The sequence below is a fragment of the Lotus japonicus genome, chromosome 5 (genome assembly GCF_012489685.1).
Source record: "Lotus japonicus ecotype B-129 chromosome 5, LjGifu_v1.2".
NCBI classification, from domain to species: Eukaryota; Viridiplantae; Streptophyta; class Magnoliopsida; order Fabales; family Fabaceae; genus Lotus; species Lotus japonicus.
The window spans coordinates 52,710,470-52,728,229 of NC_080045.1; the positions used below are offsets into that span (position 1 = coordinate 52,710,470).

Here is a 17,760-nt window from a genome sequence, read left to right on the forward strand (position 1 = left end):
GGCGCCGAATCGTGGTGAACAAAAAAAAAGAAAGAAAATCAAAATGTAATATAGCCGTTAGAATAATTTGAAACTTGAAAAATCGTACCGTTCTACCAAAAACGTTCATCACCATCACACTCTTGTTACTACTACTGTTTCTCTTTCCCTCACTCCAAATCTTTCTCTTTCTTTCTTCCTTCTCTTCACACACACAGAGATTTCACAGATTTCATCTTCTTCTCTTCTTCACACAGAACAGAAGAACGAACCCATGACCACCATTAACGGTACGGTACTCTCTTCCTTTTCTCATCACTCATCACTCATCACTCAAATCAATTTCAATTGAATTTTCAATTTTCCCTCATTGTTCTTAAATAACAGTGAAAATCGAAGATTCAGAAGATCAAACCATGCAAATTCAAATGCTGGCACAGAAATTTCATCTTCTTGACTGCGAACTCAAACAATTGACAACCGCTCACTCTTCAGGTTCGTTATCGTTTCCCCTTCCCAAACCCTAACTTTCGCTTATTCAATCGTTGATTTGTTCATTGTTGTTGCTGGACTTCAATCGTTGATTCCATTTCTTGGAATTTTATCAGATAATAGTGTATCAAAGCAAGTGAACGAGAATTCTGACTCCATGGATGAAATTGAAAACAGTATGTCCAATGGAACCCATGAAATTTCTCCGGATCGGGATCACACCCTTCCGATTCTCAAGAAAATCTTTGATCTGAGTTCCAAAATTCAGGTAAACTTTGAACCTTTAGGACTCTTTTTTTTCCCTTCACATTTAGGGTTTAGGGTTTGAACATTTAGGGTTTTGTTGTTAGTTTAAGATGACGATGGAATTTGATTTGATGATGCTATCTATCTCTGTTTTTTTGCTTCTCAGTTCTTGTCTGTTTGTCTTTACCTGAGTGAGTCTTGTGATTTATGTGAATCAGGATTTGAAGAAGCAGCACATAGACTTGTCTGATGAAGTCAAACAAGCAACTGGATCCTTTCCAGGCCTTGATGTTGCTTTGAACTCTATTAAGCTACTTGGTATGGCTCTCATAGAAAACCAACATGAAAATAATTGAATATAGATGCTATCCTCTTTTTTATGTGTAGTTTTGGCTTTGGTTTTAGTCTTGATAGATAGTTTTTTTTATGCCTGGTACTAGGTGATGAATATGAACTCTTGAAAAGAAAATACCTGGAGGAATCCTCTGAGCGTAGGCGCCTTTACAATGAAGTTATTGAACTCAAGGGAAATATCAGGGTTTTCTGCAGATGCAGGCCATTAAGTGGGAGTGAAATCGCAAACGGGTCTGCCTCAGTTGTCAATTTTGAATCATCTTTAGATAATGAGCTTCAAATCATTTGCTCAGATTCTTCAAAGAAGCAATTTAAATTTGATCATGTATTTAGACCTGAAGATAACCAAGGTATCAGAGGAGTTGCAACTTTTTGTATTGTGTAACTTTTTGTCCTTTTTTTTCCCTTATAGGAAGATGATTAAACGTGAGTGTTATTTTATGATGCAGAGGCTGTTTTTGCACAGACAAAACCTGTTGTTACATCAGTACTGGATGGATATAATGTTTGCATATTTGCCTATGGGCAAACTGGAACTGGTAAAACGTTTACAATGGAGGGAACACCAGAGCACAGGGGAGTCAACTACAGAACCCTGGAGGAATTATTTCGGACAACTGAAGAGAGAAAAGGCGTGATGAAGTATGAATTGCATGTCAGCATGTTGGAGGTTTACAATGAGAAGATTAGAGATCTTTTGGTGGAAAGTTCTACCCAGCCTTCTAAGAAGTGAGTTTCCATTCTTCTTACTCTAATTAATAACTTTGCAGTTTTTAGTTCTTTTGTTTTAAAATAAACAGCCATATTCGTATGGTGGTTACTGTTGATTAGAACAATATCTGAGAATGCCAAATTGCCTATGACATAATGCTTTGCTGTGTAGTTGAAAAAGACCAAAGACAAAAAAAGGACATTATAAATTTTTAGTTTCATTTCATGGTTTTAAATACTATGATTTATGACCTCTAGTTAAACTAATTGATATACTCTACAGTTTTTTTTCCCTATGTTGGCACCTGCACGCATGAAATTTTGATTTGTCAAATGTTTCTAAAGAGATATCACTGATGAGAATGACAATTTTCACAATTCAGATTGGAGATAAAGCAAGGTGCAGAAGGAACTCAAGAAGTCCCAGGACTTGTTGAAGCTCCTGTTTATGGAACAGAAGACGTATGGGAATTGCTTAAGACTGGAAATCTAGCTAGATCTGTTGGATCCACCTGTGCTAATGAGCTTAGCAGCCGTTCTCATTGGTATATCTTTATTCTTACCTGTGATTTTAATTCTTAATTTTTTAGCTATATTTATAGCTTCCTTTCTGAACTATGTCATTGCTGAAGCTGAGGCAGCTACTTATTGTGTCATTGCTGAAGCTGAGGCACATTAACATTATTCACTAATGATGATGATTGCATGCAGCTTGTTGCGAGTAACTGTTAATGCGGAGAATCTAATCAATGGCCAGAAAACAAAGAGTCACCTTTGGCTTGTAGACTTGGCTGGAAGCGAGCGTGTGGGAAAAACTGAAGCTGAAGGAGAAAGATTGAAAGAATCTCAATTTATAAATAAGTCTCTTTCAGCACTGGGTGATGTTATTTCAGCCCTTGCTTCCAAATCAGCCCACATCCCTTACAGGCAATTCCCATTTCCTCTCTCATTCCTGACTAGATTCTTTCATTAACCTTTATCTCTAATATTTTTTATCTTCTGTTTGAGACAGGAACTCGAAGCTCACTCACATGCTGCAGAGCTCTTTAGGTAAGGTTTCAATTTAGCGTTATTTATGATCCTTTGGAAATGAAACATTTGTGATTTAATCTACAGTTCTGTTAGTTCCTAACTAATAATATTTGATCTGGGTCTGCAGGAGGAGATTGCAAAACGTTAATGTTTGTCCAGGTGAGTCCAAGCGATGCAGACGTAGGAGAGACACTTTGTTCTTTGAATTTTGCCACCCGTGTCCGTGGAATTGAGAGTGGCCCAGCTCGCAAGCAAGTAGACCTCACTGAGCTGTTTAAGTACAAGCAAATGGTAAGATATAATTTATTGGTACTTTTAATAAGGATAACCTTGTTCAATTTAATTCCTGAAACTCATAACTTTTTGTCATAATAAAAGGCAGAGAAGCACAAACATGACGAGAAGGAATTTAAGAAATTACAGGAGAGCTTGCAAACCTTGCAACTCAGACTTGCTGCAAGAGAACACCACTGTAAAAACCTTCAGGAAAAGGTAAAATGTTCATGCAATAACTTAGAAAAGGTGTGTTTTTCTCCCATAAGGGATATTCTCAACTTCATACATCAAATATTTTTCAAATTTTGACAGGCTCGGGACCTTGAGAACCAGTTAGCTGAAGAAAGAAAAACCAGAATGAAGCAAGAAAGTAGATCAGTTGCTGCTGTTTCAGCTCAGCCCTCATCATTCAAACAAACAGCAGCTAATAGAACCATGACAGATAAGAAGCCACCCCTGAATTCTTCAAAAATGAGACTGCCACTTAGAAGAATAACCAATTTCTTGCCTCCACCATCTCCTCGACCATCAAAGAGATATACGCCTTCCATGAATGGAAAGGAAAACTCTGCCAGAAGGACCTCAATGACAGAAAATATGGATGGCAGTTATGCAAAACCAAGAAGCAGGGCATCCTTTGCCATGAGACCACCTGCACCATCAACATCCCAGCTTCTTCAGCCAAGGAGAAGGGTCTCCATTGCTACACTCCGTCCTGACAAACCTTCTGACATAACAACTCCACTCCATACCTCAACCTCCCAACCGCCTGCACCATCAACATCCCAGCTTCTTCAGCCAAGGAGGAGGGTCTCCATTGCTACACTTCGTCCTGACAAACCTTCTGACATAACAACTCCACTCCACACCTCAGCCTCCCAATTTACCAGTGGAAGCGGCATGTCACTGATAAGGAACCAGAGGAAGGGACGGTATTCAAGTTTGTTCGCCCCATTGCCGGAGTCGAGAGCATCTGTTGAGACCACACCTATTTCTGTTAGGAGAAGCAGCAGCAAGTTTTATGGGAGTCCAGCGGCAAGCTCACGGGTGGGTAGGAATCCAACTCTCATTGCCCTGCACCGGAAATCTTTTGTCTGGAGTCCTCTCAAGTTGAAAACTAACCGAAAGTCATCATCACTCTTGCCATCTCAAATACAGTAAAACCTTGTTTTCTCTACCTAAGGCGTACAGATTATGCTTGTTTGATAACTGAAATCAGATTCAGTTTAATCTTCCATTAGTTCACTATGATTCATTTGAACTATTGTTCAGGTGTTTCCATACACTGTGTTTGTTTGATAAATGAAATTTGCATTCAGTTAATTAGATATTATGATTCAATTGAACTCTTGTTCAGGTGGCTTCCATCAAATTTCTGATACTTATCGAGACATTTTCAATTCTTGTTTGGTTGTAGAAATCGTGTTTGTATTACATGTTCATTCTTTCATTGCTCTATTTGATTTATTCTGAAATTCTCAAATTAAGAACTAAACTAACAAGTGTTAAGTGTAAGTGTGTGTTGGACCTACTTTCCTCCCATGTTGCAAACGTGAAAGAAGTTTTGCACTGTTCATGCAAGCAAAGACTTTTATTGACCGACTTCATCAATGATGATTCCTCAAATAAAAAACGGGTGGTTCATTTTTAGGGATGTTCATTTTTAGTGAGTAATCAATATATATTAGAAAAGAATAACTTCCATCAGGCTGATTTGGTGACGTGTCATTTGATTATGCTTATATGTTTCCCTTTTTTCATTCCCCAATCTGTTTGACTGTAGTATATAAAAAGAAAAACTTATCACTCCTTATATGTTTCTCAAAGAATAACATGATTATCAAGTAGAAAAAGTATATATTGTTAGCTTCCAATGGAGTTAATTTGAAAGTTTGATGCATAAGAAGATGAATATATAGTTGATAGCTTAATTTCATTGTTTGTCTCATGTTTTCATGTGTGCAATTGTCTAACATTTGTGTAGCAAAGATCTGATCTTTCAGTTCCTATTGAAATTGTTATTATTGATTCTTATGTTGGGGGATGAAGGATACTTATCATTCATCTGAAAGTTTTGAGATCCATTTATAGGCATTTTTTTTCTATGTTTCTGGCCATTTATATTGATTGATTGTCTTTTCCTTTATATGCATCTTCTATAAACAGTCTAAAAAGTGTTTAGTTAGTAATTATGGGTGTATGTCCTACTATATGATGGGTGTCTGATTCAGATTGTAGGCTTAGACTTAATGTAGAACACCGATGTTGTTATTTGGTAGAACACCGATGTTGTTATTTGGTACCAACCATATTGTTGTGTTTTTGGATGATTTTATGATATTTTTCTTGCATTCTTACAACGTTTTCTTCAACACATTGAATGCATTATTTCCCTATGAACAATAATTTTAAATTCAAAAAAAAATTAATTTTTTATGGTATTTTTATTGAATTTTCAGATTTTTAATTAATTCAGGATTTTATGAGTTTTTATTGTGATTTGCTAGATTTTTGTAGTTTTTATCTATCTTTATTTATTACATTTTTAAATTTTAGATTTGATTAGGATTTAGGTTGTTTATTTCTTGATTTTATCTTGAGTCTTTTATTTTATTTTGAGAGTATTAATTTTTTATGGTGTATTTATTGAATTTTCGGATTTTTATTTAATTTATGATTTTATAAGTTTTTATTGTGATTTGCTAGATTTTGATAGTTTTTATCTATCTTTAATTAGTACCTTTTTAAATTTTAGATTTGATTAGGATTGAGGTTGTTTATTTCTTGATTTTTCCTTAATTTGTCTTATTTTTATTTAATGTTAATTTCAGGAAAAATGAAGTTGATCTGGTGCTGAGGGTCCACAGAGCTACCACGGACACGCAGAGATTTGATAGTTGCTAGGTGAATTTGGCAGACTTTCTCATTAGCTGCGGACTGCGGTTATTTTTACATTGTTTCCATTTATCACCTAAGAGAAGTGTGTTTACTTAAATTTTCAAACTCATGTAAAGATGTAACAGAAGGGGAAATTAATCAGGGACTGCTAGGTTAGTTAGATGTTATTATAGTAGTTACTTAGTACTAGGACGAGATGAGCTATAAATAGAGGGAAATCAAATTTGTATGGTATTTTTCTTGAATTTTCGGATTTTTATTTAATTCAGGATTTTATGAGTTTTTATTGTGATTTGCTAGATTTTGATAGTTTTTATTTATCTTTAATTAGTACTTTATTAAATTTTTTATTTGATTAAGATTTAGATTGTTTATTTCTTGATTTTATCTTAATTAAAAAAATATTTTCTAAAATTCGACTTGCAAATACTGGGATGCACACTCCTTTAATTCATATTTTAATTTCATTCGATAAATATATCATGCACTCATGAATTAAAAATAAACATGTAATATCAACGTTTTTTGACTAGAAATTACGTAAAATCACAGTAAAAACTAGCAAAAATCACTAAAAAAAACAATCAGCCACTATGTAACATTATATTTAATGTAAATGAAAATTTTAAATTCCTCATCTCTTGATTGTAGAGCCGTGCTATTTTAGGTGATAAACTAGGCAATGTATTATTTTTTGTTTATAACAAATTTCATGTGTTATTCCATTAGATAACTTCTCTTTTGTTGACACGTGTCATTCCAAATTTCAAAAGATTTTATCTAATATTTAACTAGAAAAATTTTAAAAATTTTTCCCTAATTAACTAAGATATTGCATCAGCCATCTCCTCTCTTATATGTACCCGCAACTCGACTTAAAATTCAAAAAACAAACAAATAACTATCATATCTTATTTCTAACAAACTCAATCTCCTAATATCATAAATTAATTAATTCCATTAAAATTTTAATAACCAATATAAGAAAGCAATAACCGACTCAAAATATATTAAAATACACACTCAACCAAGAAACATGGATAATTAAACATGAGAGTGTTACCGGAATATGAGTCCTACATGAGTTTTTTAGTAATCTGAATTCAAAGTTTGATATATTGAGCATTTGGTTGTTCAATTTAGAAGCCAGTGTGTTGGGTTATGTTATCATTCTTTTTACCCGCGCGTTGGATCAATCTTTTTATTAGTTATTCAATCGTACAAATTTCAATCTATGCAACAAGGGTTTCAATTTAAGACTTTTTGACCACTTTGCTTAGCATTTTAGACTATTCTATTTCATATGTTGTTTAATATGTTGGTAATTCCTTATATTTATGATTTGTTCTATTGTCTTCATGTTTATGACGAATGTCAAACGAATTTTGGTTGATCTGAATCAGGCTTAAAAGAAAAGTCTTTTTGTTCACTTTACTTCGCATTTCATACTCTTCTATTTCATCTGTTTAATATATTTTTTTAAACAGCGTATTGATTGACGTATCAAATACGATAGACATATTCCCCGTGCAACACACGGGTAAAAAACACTAGAATATATTTGAACCGTTCAGATTAGGTAAGGAAAAGTTAAGAGTAATTATATTTATATATGTATATAACTATAATAATTTGATAGTAAAAATAGTATTAGGAATAAAAAATATTAATACATATGTACTATAAATTTATGACATAAATTTATTAAGTGCTAACATATTTGAGTTACGAGATCTCACGGGAAGGAACATTTGACATGAAAAATGAAATTTTGTACGAGTTAAAAAAATAATTTTATATAACTTAAGTGTATTTTTAATAATGTAAACAATAATTATATATTTATGCAACACGGGTATACATCTTCGCAAACAAAATCCAGTTATACCTCATATATGCAAAACTTTATAGAACACTAGAATTGAGTGTCTGAATTTATGCTATTTAAAGATCTACATCTTTATTATGATTGTTCTTACGCTCTTAGTATCTTCAATTTTTTGTAATTTAAAATATTGATCAATTTATCAAATACAATAGACAAATTCCCCGTGCAACGCGCGGGTAAAAAACACTAGTATGAATAAATTATTCCATATGTGTTTTAAAGGGGTCCAAAATAACCTACAAACATTTTCATAGTTTTCAATGAATTTCATTGTTTTTTTATTTAAAAATAAATTTCATTCTTTTTTTATTAATAAAAAAATTGACCAAAATCCAATAAAATAGATTGTTTCAGTCAAACCTCTCATTGTTTCACATGCATATCTCTGTCAAACTTCTCAGTGAGAGCCAGAGCTAAGAGGCTATGTTTTAGCCCAACCCTCTTGTAATCTCAATATTGCTAACTAACCCCATGACAGTCCTCTTCCATAGCCGAGAAGAGGTTTTCTTAGCAAGGATCTTGCCAGATGACCAACAAGTTGGCATCACCCGCGATACCCACTTATATAGCCGAGAAGTTTGCCACCTGAACGAGACACGACGTTGCCTGACATGCCAGCTTTTGCTTACCAACTAGCGGGATTACCCGTGCCCAGCACGGGTGATTTTTGTTATTTACAATTTAAATTTCATGCGAAATTATGTTTTGTATCTTTTTAGTAAATATATTTTAACAATTGTTTCAACTATATGTTCTTAATAGTGATAATTATGTATTAATCTACCACAACTTTTTACTTATAAATTTTTAATTATTTAAATATGAAAAAAATTAAATATTTTAAATTATAAGACTTAAATTCACTCAAATTTTTATATATGCATTAAATCAGTATTTTAATTTTTTTATACATGTTTAATTATTAATATTTGATTGATTATTTTTCATATCAATGTTTCTATTTATAATAGCAATAACACTAATAATAATATATATATTTTGATTCAAAATGTTTGGTGAATGTGCATTTCCTTAAGGGATTTCGCCTAGGCTTCTGGTCCGGGTTCGATCCCCTCTAGGGGAAAATATAATACATTTGTGGTCAGGGACATTACTACCGTATCCCGAGCTAGATTAGTCACGTGGGGCTCTTTTCCCCCGTGGTGACTGGTGGCCAAAGGACAAAAAAAAACATGTAACAACAAAATGAAACCCCACTTCTAATAAAACTCAAATCAAATCATAGGAGAAAATCGCCAGATTAAATAAACCAAAATAATAGATAATTTACGAAAATTATTTAGATCCAGAGGCTTCTCTTATTTTTGAATAAACTCTTATGTGACTATTACTTTTAAGTTTGAACCCGTTCCTCTTTTTTGTCCTTGGCTCTTCGATCATACCTTTGGTAACCACCGCCTACCAGGGACGATGGAGGAAAAATTCATTTTATCAATCCAAGCAGATAAATTGAAGGATGTTCGTCTTTCCCCTTCATGATTTAAAAAAGGGGTGAAACAATATATGATGGTGAATAAAAAATGGATGAATAAGTAAATAATAGGATCATGAAATAGAGGTGTTCATAACCGAACCAAACCAATTAAAACCGCTCAAATCGATCCAAAAAAACCAAAAACTGAAAAACCGAAAATAGCAAAAACCAATATTTACGCTAATGGATCGGATTGGTTTTCAGTTCCCATGTTCTAAATCGTACCGATCCAAACCAAACCGAAAGTATTTATTTATTTAAATTTTGACATACATAATTACCCATTTAACCATACTTATAATATTTTATTCCATGTATACCCGAACCTTTACAGTAATGTGTTTAACATTTTCCAAGTTAGGAGACATATGTCTTCTTTTCATTAAGCGAAAGTGAAACATATGAGTGCGTACATAATTCATTTCTTACAGTATTGATGTTAGTGTTAAGCATGATATCTTGTCTCTGTAACTTTTACAGTGCTTCTTGTTTTATGATTTTATTTTCTATTTTGTTATGTATTTCAAGATTTTTACTTTCTTTGAAAAACTGAAATCCAATACAATCCAAACCGATAAAAATTGGATCGGATTTGAAAAAAAAATTGGGTAATTAAATTATAAAACCGAAACGATTGATAAATTATTTTTCTCTATAGTTGTTTCAAATGAAAGAAAAATTGAAGGTGAAAGTTCCTTATCATGAAATTGAATAAAGAATTGAGAAACAGAAAAATGAAAGGGAGGAAATAGAGGAGTATGAAAAATATGGAAGAAAGTTGAAAATACTTACCATGGAGTAGACGAACGGAGAAAAAAACAGGATGGGTTTTTTTCATAAGAAATTTCAATGATGGGAGGAAGAAGTATAAGATGAATAGGAAATGGAGGAAAATGAAAGTCTTTGCCTTGTTTTCGAGGAGGTATGCACAAAAGGATGCTGAAATATTTTGATTTATTAATGTTTAATTTTTTCCTAAAATAAAATACTCATTATTGGTCAATGAAAAATTAATCAGAAATTAAACATATCAACAAAATTATTTGTATTAAATGTTCTAAGGATTCATTAATTAAATTATATCAAAATGTTATAGATTAAATAAATAATGTGAGAAATGTCTCAAAAGAGCAAATGAATTCTCTAACCAATGCACATGTATAGCAAAATTAATTATTTTTGCATTAAGATAAAATTAAAGCATTACCTAGCACATGATTGATAAATTATTTTTCTCTATAATTGTTTCAAATGAAAGAAAAATTGAAGGTGAAAGTTGCTTAACATGAAATTGAATAAAGAATTGAGAAACAGAAAAATGAAAGGGAGGAAAGAGAGGAGTATGAAAAATATGGAAGAAAGTTGAAAATACTTACCATGGAGCAGACGAACGGAGAGAAAAACATGATGGGTTTTTTTCATAAGAAATTCCAAAGATGGGAGGAAGAAGTATAAGTTGAATAGGAAATGGAGGAAAATGAAAGTCCTTACCTTGTTTTCGAGGAGGTATGCACAAAATGATGCTGAAATATTTTGATTTATTTATGCTTAATTTTTTCCTAAAATAAAATATTCATTATTGGTCAGTGAAAAATTAATCAGAAATTAAACATATCAACAAAATTATTTGTATTAAATGTTCTAAGGATTCATTAATTAAATTATATCAATTTAATTTCGAAAATGTGGAATATTTCATTTTTGAAATTTCAATTCTTTAATTAATCTTGTCTAATTTAATTAAAATTTTTTTTATTTCTTACAAATTAATTCATTGTTCCAATAAATTATCAATTCTTGAGCATCAAGGTTTTTAAAAATTGAATTTCAAAAGACAATTAATTATACTCATTAATTGTAGGAATTAATTAGAGCCATTAATTTCAATTATAAGAAATCAAAATTGTAGTATCTAAAATAGGAATATTTATTCAATTGCAAAATTTTCGAAAAATTAAAAAAAAAATGATGCTAAAAATTTTTAAAAAATATATTTATTTTATTTTCATAAAATTATTTGCTCATCACACTCATTTTACAACTAATCTAGTAATAATTAGATTTTAAACGATTACTATAGTAAAGGAAATTCGAATTTCAAAAAAATTAATTTATATTTTAAAATCATTTTAACCATAATATTAAAGAAAAACAAATAAATGAATTTTAGAAAAAAAAAATTAAAAGATCCAATATTTATTTCTATTTGAAATAATTACGAATATTTATTATAACTATTTAGAATATTTTTAATTAAAATAAAGGGATTGCAATTATTTTTATGAATCGTATTTTCAAATTTGTAATATTTTTTTAAAATATTTGATTTATCTTAAAAAATAATTTCAGGGAAAATAAAAAATTAAGTTTTTTTAATCAGAATTGATTATTTTCAAAAAGTTTAAATCTAATTATGAATTTTTAATAATGGATGAAATGAAATAGGTTTAGAGATGTTCATGTATTGTATCATGTTTTCGAAAATATGGAGGGGCAGAAAATAATATTATTTGGAATTATATCCTTACTTTGATAGTTTTTATAAGTATTACTTATGTTTTATTCTTAAAAAAGATTTTACCTATATTAAACTTTGCAATTAATGTGACAAAAAAAAGTGGAAATATATTTTTTTGTTTTGGAAGGAAAATGAATTACTTAAGAGGAGACTTGTGGCATAGGTCTTCTAGAAGAAAACCTTCTTTTCATATATATATAGATATAGATTGAAAAATTTAAATAACATTTACGTAGAAAATTAAATTAAAAAGGATTTAAATTAATTTTATTTTCTGATTTTTTATTATTTTTGTTCTATTTTCGAATTCAATTTTTTTTTATTATATTAGATATATTTTCAAATAAAATTCCTAGTAAAGGTTACATAAAAAATTGAAATTAAAATCAATATTAAATATTGAAAATTTGTACTTTCGAAACAGATGAAAAATTAAAATAATAATTACGTTCAAAATTAAATTAAGAAGTATTTTTTCCGATTTGTGATTATTATTTTTTATTTTCGAATTTAATTTTTCTTATCATATTTGTAATGTTTTCAAATATAATTCCAAGTAAAGGTTATATAAAAAATCGAAATTAAATATTAAATATTAAAAAATTAAAACATTAATTGTTGTGATAATTCAATTAAAAAGGATTTAAAATATTTTTGAACTTTTAAATAAAGGTTACATAAAAATTGGAATTACATTAAATGATATTAAATAGGGTGAGTCATGATTGTATGTTGTGACAAAAAAGTAGAATGAATATTTTTTTTCTTGGAGAGAAAATGGATGAATATGGAGGTGCCATGTGTCATAGATCTTCTAGAATAAACCTTATTTTCACATATATATAGATTTTTGGAATATTTCATTTCTTGGAGAAAAAATTCCAGAATATGCTCTAGCTTTTTGGATCAAATAGGATAATAAGGTCCGCTAATGGAAAAAACCTTGGAAATTTTTTTAGTAATGAAATGTTTATTAATGATATGTGTCTCACATATAAATTATTTGTTTGATTTGTAGAAGTTTTAGCAAAAAAAAAAAGCAAAATTTTTAAAAATCATGATGCTGGAAAAAAAAATATTTATTTGATTTGAAAACATTCATTTTCTCATCTAAGTAAACCAACAACCAATAATATTAATTAGATTTTCAACAATTATTATAATGAAGAAAGTTAAATTTCAAATGTAAAATTAATATAATATTTCCTTCCAATATATTTTTTAAAAAATTTAAATATATTTTTTAAAAACATGTTAAAGACATAAATTATAGGTTAGGAAATAATGATAGTTTAAATTAAAAGTTTCAATATTTATTATCAACATTGCTGTTGGAGTTGAACAAACAAAGGATTCCAATTTTTGTTGTGTATTATATTTTTTAATTTGTAATAAAAAAAACTGATGTTAGATTTATTTTTAAAATAATTTCAAGTAATTTTTATATTTAAAATTTAAAAAGTGAGAAAAAGATTTCGAAATAATCATTTTTTTTTGAAATAGATTTCGTAATATTACTTGAATTGTCACAAACTTTCAAAAATATAATATTTAAAAATATACATTCAAGTGTATCATATAGGATAAGGAATTATTAATAATAAATGAAATTAAATAGGTGAGAGATGAAATATGTTGTAACAAAAAAGTGGGATGTCTTTTTTTTTTCTTGGAGGGAAATTGGAAGAATTTGGGGGTGCCATGTGGCATAGGCTTCTAGAAGGAAACATTATTTTCATATATATATAGATTGTAGGAACTATGAGCTACTATGAATGCAAAATAGGATACATATTTAGCACATCATATTCATATTTAAATTTAAATGAAAAACTATACATGACATTTTCAAATAATTTTTATATTACTACTTTCATTCCATATCTTATGTTATTTTAGATTTTTCTTTCTATTTTAAAACTTTTGTTGGTTTGGAAATTTAACACTTATTTGATGTGTTTTTTTTCTTTTTCATTTATATCCTCATGAGTAAAGTAACCTATCCCACAATTTTTCTATTAGAAACTAGGTTCTTCCTAATATGCACCATTTTTATAAACTAGGTTCTTCCTAATAGAAACTAAAGTGACTATTTACTCTTCAAAAATATTTTGTGTGCAATTTTTTTTTTTGAAAATAAAAACTTTTATACTAAAGAAATTGCTTTATAAATAAAAGTATAAAACTTTAACTAGAAAGTCATACTAATCAAAACGTGCCTCCTTAGTCCTTACTCCTTAGTCAACCCGGGGCCCAAAAAAAAGGAGAAAGAAAGGTTGTTTTTAATATAGCCGTTGCATTTGCTTCATGAGGAATGAGGATAGACACATTCGTAGGTTCTCACTCGACCGTTGAGAAAAACAAACCGTTACTCAAACCTCGTGTTTCATTGACATCATCAACATTCAGTGTCAAACTGGAACAGAACAACAAGCAAAAGGTTTCAGAGAGAGAGAGAGAGAGAGAGAGAGAGAGAGAGAGAGAGAGAGTTCAGTTCAGATCCAATCTTTGGTAGATTGTGTTATCCTAGGATTCTCCGAAGATGGTTGCTAGAACCCCATCAAAGCAGAGGAAAATGCTAGCTGCTCTCAACCCTGTTCTGATTAGAGAAACACTTAACAAGGTGGATCGGTGCATGGCTCGGCTTCAGGAACTTCAGTACACTGTGGCTGGTGGAACCAAGGTGGTGTCAGGGGTTAGTCTCAGCCCTCGCAGCACCAGAGGTTATCTGAGAACGAGTCTCAGATGTAAGCAAGAGTCTGCAACCAGGTACTTTTGAATTGCTTTTAGATTCTATATGAATTTGATGATGATGACCACACATTTAGTTTAAGATTTTTACTAGTGTAAACTCAAATGGGTTTCTCTGTTCTTGCCATTCTGAAGGGTCAAAGTTGGTGGTGCCTCAAGGAGATCACCAGTGGGGAAGTTTCCTTTTCCAGCAAACACAGGTTTTTCTCTTGCCTTGAATCAGTTTTCTTGCAAAACCACAGTCAATTAATTGCTTCCCTATAGAATTTGGATTTGTATTTGCTCAAGTTGATTTTTCCTAAATTAACTGTAGTATCATTGCTTCATAATCATTTGATCAAGAATTCAAGATCTAAAGAATTAGATATGAAGAGATTGATTACGTGTGTGAATGCTCAGTTTCGTTCCTGAAAGTGTAAGTATCGTGCAAGTAAGTCCAATTAGGGACTAATTTGACCCGACATTTTACACAATGACAGAGGGACCGACTACATCCTTCTTTTATGGACTAACTTGCTCAGGCTTAGGTCAAATTGACCATTCCACTGATTATTTATCTGCAATCCAATTTTTTAATAGGAAAATTAGCAGTCAATTTGGAAATTTAGTAAAATGTGAGTGAAGGGAAGCCTAAGTCCCCTTTCTATAGCATGTTTTTTTCACTATTTGCACAAAATCCAACACATGTATGGTATGCTGTTAAGAGATGTTACCATGTAACCAAACATGTTATTAGTTATTCTGATCTTCCTCTTCACTTGTAAACCATTTTTCAGGAGAATGGAAGAGAATGTCATTGCCTGCAATGCTTGTAGGCGAAACTGTTGGAGAAATTTTACAGGCAACTCAATTTGCCAGAGAAATTGTTTCAGCAGTTGGTAACAAATTTGCCTCCGAGGACCCAAAAACTCCAATGTCTCAAAGACCAAACCAGAAAGCATCCCCTGAAAGCAACACACAACTCAAGGCTAGAAGGAAGAAAGAGAAGCAAACAAAAAATGATAGTCCCCCATCACTTCAAAGGGCTCGTTCCAGGATCAATTTCAAGGTTTCTCCTCCAAAAGTTAGAGAACTTGATTTGCAAAATCACAGGTATTTGGCAAATAGGGTGTCTCCAAGGAATAAACCATGGGCTAGAAAAACTGTACTATTCCCCAACCCTTTGTTCCTGTCCACAAACTCTTCTTCATCACAGCCACAGCAGCAACAATTTTGCAAGACAAGGTCACCTATCATATCAAGGAATAGAGGAACTCCACACAAGTTTTTGATCAAGACTCCACCTTCAAATTCCAAATTCAAAGCCAAGAAGAACAAAAGCCCACCACCACATGTGTCTCTTTCACCAACAAGACCTGCAGGCTTGAACAAGAGTTCCCCTACAAGAAATAGAGGAACCCCACATAAGTTTTTGATCAAATCTCCAACTTTAACCTCCAAAGTTCAAGCCCAGATCAAAAGCCCACGGGCTCCGTCTATTTCCCCCTCAAGGCCTGCAAGTTTCAGCAGGAGTTCCCCTACAAGAATCAGAGGAACCCCACATAAGTTTTTGATCAAGTCTCCAACTTTAACCTCCAAAATACAAGTCAGAAGCCCACGGGCTCTGTCCATTTCACCCATAAGACCTGCAAATTTGGGTAGGAATTCTCAGAAGAGATCAGCTGCGTCTAATTTCAGACGATCATTCTCTCCTTCAAGAATAGCAAGCAGATTGGCTTCACTTTCACCATTGAAGAGGAAGAAAACTGTACAGAAAAGTGATGGGTTGTTTGTGAGTGGACTGAAGCAGCGTCCAGCATCAACAGTGCGATTGAACACTGTCCGAAGAGTTTGAGTTGAACACAAGCTTCAGTTACTTGCTTGGTTTTATTTCATCACAATGCCAATTCTATATTGTCCATAAGTATGCTTTTCTGTTCCTATTTTTTTTGTTGGGTGGTGAGAATGTCCACAACATTTTCCCCTCACATTCATGAAAAATCATAAGTTCAATGTCAACTATTCTTTGTTGAATATTCTTTGATTTGTTATTTTAAGATGCAAATGACGCGCCTGTGAGAACCATAAAGAAGTGGCACGATATCAAAACACTCTTGAATCTTGAATATCTGATGGTTGTGATTAAATTAGATTTAAAAGTCAAAGTTGTAGCATGGTCTGTGGCCTTGAGAAGGTTTGTAGTTGACGAGGGTAGTTTGTCAAGGAGCAACTGGTGCGTTCGTCATGTTCAGTGGGAGTATCGTTTGCATTGATAGGGCAGTTGGGCATGCTCTAAGACCAGTCTACCATTGACTGCATCTTTGAGTTTGAAGGGTAACTAAGAAATCCATACTTAGTGAGACCAAAGTATCTCGAAGGCTTTCTCAATTAACCTCGGGGTCCATAACTCGATGATATCGTAGAATCTCGAAGATCTGCGAACATAACCCGAGGAGATATTGGTAGTCGTCAAAATGTAACTTGATGAGATCTCGAAATCTCAGAAGTCAGCGGGTTGTAACTCGATGAGATGTCAAAATCTCGGAGGGTCCTATCTCGATGAGATATCAAAATATTGAAAGTTAACCCCTTCAATATTTTATGTTCGACAAGTCAGAGACTCAATTGATCAAGGGTAACTTGACGAGATCTCAGAAACTTGGAAGTCGACCTCTTGAGAATTCTATGCTCGATGAGACTTAAGGATCTCGGGGTTTGCTCAAGTTACATCGAGGTTCATAACTCGACGAGATCTTAAAATCTCATAAGTCAGCATCCATAAGAGATCTTGAAATCTCGAGGGTCGTGGCTTGACATGATCTCAAAATCTCGAAAGTCATCCTTTTGAAACTTAAGAACCTCATAGGCTAGCTCAATTGACCCAGAGGGTCGTAAGTTGATGAGATCTTATAATCTTGGAATTCACCCTCATACGAATTATATACTCAACGATATCTAAGGATCTCAGAGGCTTGCTCAATTAACCTCGGGGTTTGTAACATGATGAGATCTCGAAATCTCGGAGGATTGTAATTGTCACGACTCACTCTAGTACGTGACTGGCGCACAGGCTAGCAACAACCAAACTCTCAACTAGCCTGGCAAGCCTAAAGATAAAATCACTCTATGGATACATAAATT

General features: G+C 32.0%; 2 protein-coding genes across 2 annotated transcripts; both read left to right on the forward strand.

The window, feature by feature from the left end:
* The first annotated feature begins 76 nt into the window (after window positions 1–76).
* LOC130720385 (kinesin-like protein KIN-14S) lies at window positions 77–4,524 on the forward strand. The gene is made up of 12 exons (XM_057571019.1): window positions 77–269; window positions 367–474; window positions 588–739; window positions 936–1,035; window positions 1,158–1,421; window positions 1,521–1,800; window positions 2,166–2,327; window positions 2,494–2,709; window positions 2,795–2,832; window positions 2,942–3,105; window positions 3,193–3,306; window positions 3,403–4,524. The coding sequence occupies exons 1-12, from the start codon at window positions 254–256 to the stop codon at window positions 4,249–4,251; spliced, it is 2,463 nt and encodes an 820-aa protein (XP_057427002.1). The 5' UTR covers window positions 77–253; the 3' UTR covers window positions 4,252–4,524.
* A 9,715-nt stretch (window positions 4,525–14,239) lies between these two features.
* On the forward strand, window positions 14,240–16,670 carry LOC130721167 (microtubule-binding protein TANGLED). Its single transcript, XM_057571912.1, has 3 exons — window positions 14,240–14,658; window positions 14,776–14,840; window positions 15,417–16,670. The coding sequence occupies exons 1-3, from the start codon at window positions 14,432–14,434 to the stop codon at window positions 16,472–16,474; spliced, it is 1,350 nt and encodes a 449-aa protein (XP_057427895.1). The 5' UTR covers window positions 14,240–14,431; the 3' UTR covers window positions 16,475–16,670.
* Window positions 16,671–17,760: the final 1,090 nt, after the last annotated feature.